Source organism: Mytilus trossulus, chromosome 7 (assembly GCF_036588685.1).
Source record: "Mytilus trossulus isolate FHL-02 chromosome 7, PNRI_Mtr1.1.1.hap1, whole genome shotgun sequence".
NCBI classification, from domain to species: domain Eukaryota; kingdom Metazoa; phylum Mollusca; class Bivalvia; order Mytilida; family Mytilidae; genus Mytilus; species Mytilus trossulus.
In genome coordinates, this window is record NC_086379.1 from 24,798,632 (window position 1) to 24,807,027 (window position 8,396).

The 8,396-nt window shown below is 30.1% G+C and overlaps 1 protein-coding gene across 2 annotated transcripts in view; it reads left to right on the forward strand.

Annotated features, from left to right (window-relative positions):
• LOC134724816 (cytohesin-1-like) overlaps window positions 1-7,557 on the forward strand; it is a 29,335-nt gene extending 21,778 nt beyond the window's left edge. The window contains exons 9-12 of one of the 2 annotated variants that reach the window (XM_063588095.1): window positions 4,419-4,495; window positions 5,190-5,346; window positions 5,967-6,036; window positions 6,991-7,557. In XM_063588095.1, the coding sequence (XP_063444165.1) occupies window positions 4,419-4,495; window positions 5,190-5,346; window positions 5,967-6,036; window positions 6,991-7,063 (377 nt within the window). In that variant the 3' untranslated portion in view covers window positions 7,064-7,557. Of the gene's footprint in view, window positions 1-4,416; window positions 4,496-5,189; window positions 5,347-5,966; window positions 6,037-6,990 lie in introns of both variants that reach the window. The other variant, XM_063588097.1, reaches the window with a different exon arrangement.
• Window positions 7,558-8,396: the final 839 nt, after the last annotated feature.

Here is an 8,396-nt window from a genome sequence, read left to right on the forward strand (position 1 = left end):
CATCTAGGTTAAAATTTAAATTGGACTGACAAGAAAATTGATAAACTTTTGTATGAATTTTGATGTATAAAATCTATATCAAAGGTATGATAACAAAATGCTGATGGGGCGGGCGTCTTTAATTTCCCATAAATATTCTCATCCCCCCTTTTCTTGACAATCTAAAAGTAATCTGAACAGGAGTTCATGAAAAGTCATTTCTTAAATAAAACATTTGTATGTTACAACTTTAAGTGTTTAAATATACAATTAATTTGTGCTTAACAAAATCAAATTGAACATGACAAATTAAGATAGAACAAAACAAAACAAAATCGATTTGAACAGTACAATTTATGCAATTAATTATTCAATACTAACACTGTGTTTAACAATCCTGCATGAGAAGATAGGTTAACAAGAGGGTTTGACTAAGAGCATGAGTTTATACAATCTCTGAAACAGTAGCCTCAGTCATTTGTTCAACTTTCAGCTTTGCCACACAGGAATCTTAAATTTTATAAAGCTCATATTCAACTGTCTATAATCTACTCGAGATCATTAGCTGTGTTATGTCCGGATTTTCTATTTCTGTATGGCAGAGAGGATTGAACTATGTTTCAGAGATAGTAACATATATTATGAGCATGAGGAAAACTAACTACACTTAAAGACTAATAGTTGTTTTTAGGGGGCACCTATGTCAAAATTGTCAGTGACAAAGTCTTAAATAATCTACGATCAATGTCTGCTTTTATAAATGATAAAAAAAATAGTTGTTATAGGGGGGCACCTGTGTCAAAAATATCATGGTTAAATCTTAAATAATCTTATGTCCACTTTTATTAATGATAAAAAATAACTTTTGCTTTCTTGGCAATTTTCAGTAATGCTTTATATATGTATAAATACATGAATAAGGTTTAGTTGAAATTTTTTCTTAATATAAGTGGTGAAAACGTTTGAATTTCAAAAGAAGAGCAAAGTTAGGTTTTAAAAGTATTAGTATTTCTTATAAACTGTTTTATGAACTTGGAGGATACCAAGGGGCTAAGATACAGCAACTTAAGGTGGTACCTAACACTACAGGGAGATAACTCTGTAAAACCAGCTAAATGTTTAAATTACATTGTATTGTGAAGGGAATATTAAGCTTCTCAATGATCAAAATTAATGTTTGTCAAACTGCTATATAACCAGTGTAATTTTTCTGATAAATTGATTGGTTCAGATATTTTGAAATTTTATTTTTGTCAAAGGGTCAAAGTAAATACTTTTTCAAAATTTTATGAAAATTAAACGATCCAAATTTATTTTAGTGAAAGTGTTTGGTACCACCTTAAACAAAACAATAAAAATATATGATGGTACATGTATATGATCTAAGGTTCTAGAATATACATGTATCCTGACAGTAAATTGAAATTTGATTGAATTCAACAAAGGCTTTTGAAGATTTGCAATAACTAGTACTTAGTACAATTAAATTTATTTTTACCATTGAAAACAGTAGAAACCTTGTGTAATATCCAAATTTTCATACATGTAGCATAACATTTTAAGGAGTTTTGTCTGCAAAACAAAATATTCCTAGATTATGCAGATAATATTACCATGTTGTTCTTTTATCAGGAGGTAAGCTTAAGAGAGGTGTAAGTGGTGAATGACTTTTGACCTTTTGTTTTATTTTTGAACTTGTTCAGCTATTGCTGGGTATTACTGGGTTGCATGTTTTATAGTAGGAGTTTTGTTTTTAGCATGTTGTTATTTGAATTTTAACCTAAATCACCTGCATCTCACATTTTCATTAGGTCTTACAATAATTTTTGAAAAGGAGTTATTTAAATTTAATGGAGTACCATAACAATGTTGCATCATATGGGAACCAAGTTTATTACGATTGTCCCTGATTATTCCATAAAACTGAAATTAAATTTGGAATTGGTCCTCCCAACACCAAGTTTTGCTTGCTTTTGCTTTTCATGATGGTGCAAAGTTGAATTTGAAATGGGTTAAAACTTAACAGTGTCCAAGAGCTTTCAAGGAATTAATTATTTATTATTTTCTAGGCCGTTTTTTTTAAATTTTTGTATGATAACTACTTACAGAAATTCAATTATGGAAATTTTTAATTTCCGAATTTTTCATATATTTTTAGGAGAATAACTTTTTTTATGTTTTATGTTTTTACTGAAGTTGAATTTTATGAGCATGATAATTAAGTGATTATCTAAGAAGGGTTTTATCTGTATAACTATTTAGAATGTGCTGTGGTTCTTGAACAAAATGAAAGTCACTTTGTACCATATTGTGCAGTCTATAATTTCAGACTTTAATGAAAAAAGAAGATCAGATTATTCATTCAAAATTACTGTGTAATTCTGTACATACCAGTATATTTATCCTTCAAAATTCCAAAAGTTGTCTCTTGTTATTACATCCTGGAGACATTTTTTCTGCAAATTTAGATTAGTATATTTATTTTTGATTGATTGATTGTTGGTTTCATATATATCAAGACCTAATTTTAACATCATACAGTTGTAACAGCGTCCTTGTCCTATGTTTGTAATGTGACACTCTTCACACACATCACACATGGTCCACAACTAAGCTTCCATCATCACATTCTACACTTTTTCACGTTTATGTCATAGAAATAATATCAAACATAATCAAAATTAGTACATTTGGTAATTTGGAGTATGTTAGATAAAAATTATTGTCAATATGATGTTTAATATATAACAGAACAAGTTGTTAAAAGTTGTTGTTGTATATCAAACTATATTCCCTCAAAACTCTTGATGATAAGATGTGAAATAGGTCTTCAGCCAGGCTCATTGCTTTGACATGCTTAATCATATGTCTTCATTTGTGAAATAAGTCACCACTGCCTGTAACAATGATATAACAAGTGAAAATAATAAATTTAAACCAGACTAAAAAACTGAAATTATTGAAGGTTTTATTTAGATGTATCGTGTTGCAAGTAATTTTTTTTCAATTGATTTATGTAATTTAGCATGTTGATGATATGGCAATCCAATTAAAAAACGATCTCTCATCGCTCCCGTTTTCTGATATGTCGTGTGGGCGATCTAAGGAAAGCTGCTTTGAGGTCACATGTGAGTGACCTCGAAGGTGTGTCTTTTTCGACCAATGAAATTGAGTCTTCGATGATCTTGAAAGATTATCTTAAGGTAAAGGGATGTAACTCATTTTATATACGAAGAAATCATCAGTCAAAATAATTCATAAACTTTTTTGATTGGCTTATTAATAGGTTGTCAACTCATTTGCATATCATTATAAATTCATAACCTCTAGTTCACTCACATGTGACCTCAAAGCGGGTTTCGTTAGATCTCCCAAGCGACATATCAGAAAACAGGAGCAATGAGAGATCGGTTTTTAATTAGATTGATGATATGGTGGAGGAAAATTAACCTTTAACTCACTAAACTCTTTAAAAAAGACAGATAGACTGTTGAGGTTTGACACCACTTTATACCATTAAGCATCGTGGTTGTAAATTATAAACACCATCTACCTTACAGGCTATTAAAACACAAATTCTTTGGAACACTTGAATGTGGATTCAGGTGGGGGTTCCAGGGTTTGAACCCCCTTTCAATTTTTGTTAAATAGCTGGATCTGCCCCTGTAATCAAGTCATTAAAGTCAAGCATGATCACATGGTAAAATAAGAATGCATAATTAATCTTATATATGAAGTTTTGCTAGCAAATTATTATGCAAGCACTCAACTGCTTAAATCTTCAAAAAAGTAACTTTTTTTTATCTTTGCATAACGGCAGTACTGCCAGTAGTGTATTATCAGTTAAGTTAAGCTTTTCCCTGCCACTGAAAGCTTCAATATATGCATTAATAAAAGGTATTTTCTCCAAAAAAAAAATAGTTGGGTGTATTTACATTTAAATTATAGACATTTGATTTTAAACATTTTGTAGTAGTCATGTTGTGATGGATGATGTATTGAAATACATTTAAAACTCTGAGTCATTCTAAAGATACATTTTTTTCTTTGTTTGATCAAATCCAAATCTTGATGCATCTAAAATATGCATGAAATTTAGATTTGCTTGTTTTATTTGCAATTCATCCATATTTAAACTCTTTTGCATAAAAATGATTAAAGATAGAAATAATGTGAAAGATTCTGTGTCCATTTTGAATTAACCTTGCATGTTAATATAAGAAAATGATAGATGTAGGTGCAGTGAAATTTGTATTGTCATTGGTATTTTAAGCTATATATAATGAATGGATTATCAGGGAACTTAATTTGTCTGTAGTTGTTATGCAATGTAAGAAAAAAAAAACGTCAAAAGCTATGTGTTGGAAAAGGAATACTGGGAATTTTATTTTGGTAGACCATTAGATAATAATTGAAGATGATTTTATTTCTCTTTTCAGGTGGGCGTGTAAAGAACTGGAAGAGGAGGTGGTTTATACTCAATGACAATTGTCTATACTATTTCCAGTTTACAACTGTAAGTGATGGGGATGTCTGTATTTCTGCATTGCTTTTGTTTCTGCTACTTCTCATGAAGTGAATGACAGAATTTTTGTGCCTCACAGAATCCTAATCATTATGTGCTTTTGCTCCAACCATGTCATATTTTCAAAAATATTTTTTGAGATTTACTTTAGATTTACATGGACTTTTCATATTTGTACACTTCATAGATATAAGAAAATGTGGTACGAGTGACAATGAGACAACTGTAGATCCAAGTCACAATTTGTAAAAAGTAAACCACAAGGAGTCTTGGCTCTCAAGGAACAGCAAGCTATAAAGGGTCCAAAAAAAATGATACACTTCAATACATATTTGTAGTTGCTTTTCTTTTAAATCTCAAACCAAATTTTAATGAATTTTTAACAGAATGTTTATATGATGAAATTTTGCACCTATTAATTTTATTCTCTCTGACTTTTGTTTGAGTTTCACTTTGCAAATCTTGCACTGCAAGGGACAGAGTTATTATTTTGTGAGTTTTAGTGGCAGTAGATCTGCTACAGTTTTGAGTATTCCCTTAAAGGTTCTGAAGTCTAAACAATAACCTGTCTGTACTGAGTATTCTTTTTACAGTGTTAGGTATCTGCTATCAGTTTTGGTCAAATCTTTTTGAATTTGTTCTTTAGCTTTTTACCAAAATATCATGCATTTTAATATGTTTCTAGGACAAAGAGCCTAAAGGAATTATACCTCTAGAGAATATTCAGGTCCGTGAGGTACCAACAGAGAAAGCTAACAAACCTAATTGTTTTGAGCTGTACACCCCAGTACAAGACATTATCAAAGCATGTAAAATGGACAAAGAAGGCAAAGTAGTAGAAGGTATATACAATATTCATCTTATAACTATCAACCATTTATTCACAAATTCTTTATTTTGCTCTAAATCCTTTGTTGCAGGCAATTAATTTTCATACGTATGACATATTGATGAAGTGAACAATTAAACCCTATGAAAAATAAGAAAGGTTATGTTAAGGTTTTGTGTATTGTATATGACTAAACAGAAACTGAAATGTCAAAAGCAGTCATAAACAGACAAACAATTAGAAGATTCCTGATTTGGGACAGGTTTATGAGTTATAGATAGCATTAAACTCAACCTAAGCCCTATTCAGGGTTTTCGCCACCTCTTTCCCCAAAGCAATATATATTTTTCACCACTTTATTATTTTTTTTCACTAAGTAACATAAATATAAACATGTAGTTGTTTGTTTAAAACTCTCCTTCCTTCTGTAAAAGTTATTGTTATTACAGTAAGAATTTGTAAACCAGCACATTAAAAAAACTTTCCTTAGTTGGGAATATTTTGGCAGTTTTGACCAAATTTTAATTTTGTGAAATGAAAATTAGGCAATGACATTGTAATGAAATTATATTCTTTTTTGTTTGCAGTTAAGCATGTTTTATTAGATTATAAGTATCAACTCTATCCTTGTAGGTAAACATAGTGTTTACAGGATGTCTGCTGCCACTAAAGATGACAAAGATGAATGGATCAGATGTATTAAGTAAGTATTATCAGCGATTACAATATGTTGACAATTTGTTGATCTGTTTTTCATTGGTCATTAAGATTTCAGTCTATTGCCACCCTACCAAGACATATTATATAGATATAGGAAGATGTGGTGTGAGTGCCAATGAGACAACTCTCCATCCAAATAACAATTTAAAAATTAAACCATTATAGGTTAAAGTACGGCCTTCAACACGGAGCCTTGGCTCACACCGAACAACAAGCTATAAAGGGCCCCAAAATTACTAGTGTAAAACCATTCAAACGGGAAAACCAACGGTCTAATCTATATAAACAAAACGAGAAACGAGAAACACGTATATATTACATAAACAAACGACAACTACTGTACATCAGATTCCTGACTTAGGACAGGTGCAAACATTTGCAGCGGGATTAAACGTTTTAATGGGCCCAAACCTTCTCCCTTTTTCCTGAAACAATAGCATAACATCACAACATATAAAAACATACGATAAAATATCAATTAGCAGACTTAACTCAATCAAAAAAGGCTCACTTAAAGCTGACCAGTCTCTGTTCTTGTTCTTGAATGTGCTAAAATGAGACACAACAGATGGTTATTTTCAAGTATTTTGTTTAACAAAGCTTGGGATCTATAATTTCTGTTTTTCACCTTGACAATTGCTTGAAGGTCACTAAAGCACACCCTACAGCATGTACAGCATGTTCAAGACAGCTTTTATTTGATCTGAATAGACTTTAAGAGAGACAATTTTTTTAAATGTTAATTTGTTGGTAATATTCAGTTTCGTCAATGTGAAACAGAATTCATAGAATCTGTATTACTTAGTCACTTTAAATATATTTAGGAAAAAATTGGACAAAAATGCACAAGAATTTGTTTAGAGTTCTGACCTTTACAAGAGGTCAAACTGCAGTTAACTGTTAATTGCTTATTAACATGGTGTATATTCTATTTCAGAGCCAGTATAAGTGAAAATCCATTCTATGACATGCTAGCAGCTAGGAGGAAGAAGGTGCTACACCAAAAATAGAAATGACGTCTTATGTATAAACAAATGTATATAGTGTAAATATAGGTGTATTTATCTTACTCACAGTTGTATATCAGGTTTATTGTCCAGAAGCTTTTTAAAGCTGATAAGTCATGTACAGCTTTTTATAACAGCAACTATTCAAATCATTTTATAAACTTATGGGGAAAAAACTTGTCTTCCATCATAATACAAGTTGCCTTCAAATTCTAATAAATTTTCATAAAAGACCAAAATGTAAAAAAAGATAAAGATTGTTTCAGGTTCCCTAGCTTTGTTATATATATTTACCCTGAGATTGCGTTGACATTTTTCGTAAAGTGTTTGTAAAAAAAAGGTCATTATTTTGTTAATAAGAAAAAAATACTACCACTTTGTTTATATTCAGGCTAAAAAAGAAATATTGCAAAATATATACTTCCATATTATTTTAAAACTGAAATCTGAAGCACACCTTTTTGTCATTCATACATTCTGAGTTAAAAAAAGAATAACAGGGAAACTCAGGAATCAAGTTTTCATATATTGGTTATCTTATGTTAAGATGAATGTCCTGAAAGTTTTATCTACAATTTTTGATCACCTTATTTCTAATTATGACTTTTTTTTTCATCACTGCAGTTGTTTTATTTTTAATTATGTACATATAAATAATGTTTAATCATGAATATTATATCATTATAATTGGAATTAGACACACAGACTCCTTTTTTTAACTTCATTAGATAAAGAATGTCAGATTCTACCAACACACAAGAACAATAAATGATTAAAGAAACAAGTCGACCAATTCAATTGGTTACTATTCAGAATTTCGCTTAAGTCAGTTTTTTGTTTGTTTGTTTTTTTAAACATTTACTTGACTCATCATACTCATTGCAGAAATTTACATCTTACATGATGAAGTGGTAAAATCTGCTTCAAATTTCTTTAGTAGTTTTGTAGAGAGGTAGGAATTATTGTATATAAGTTTCTGTGATTACTTTAATGTAGAGTCAACTATTAAAAGTTGTGTAGATATTATTTATCAGGGTAACAAGCTCACGAAGCTCATTGTTAATTATCTTCAGTCGAAGCAATTTGTGTTTGAATCAATTCTTTTGTGTAACTGGTCAGTTTAATATATATCGCAAACTGTTTATTTTTCTATTTGACTAAACCAAATTAAAAATATGTGATATAAGTTAATGCCTAATAAAAAAGTCCTCATAGAATAGAGCCATGATATAAAAGCATTCATAGAAAATCTCACCAAAAACATTTGTTCATCACGTTTAAAAAACATGCAGTATTCATCTTAAGCATGGGAACTATAGAAAATTGTATATAATTT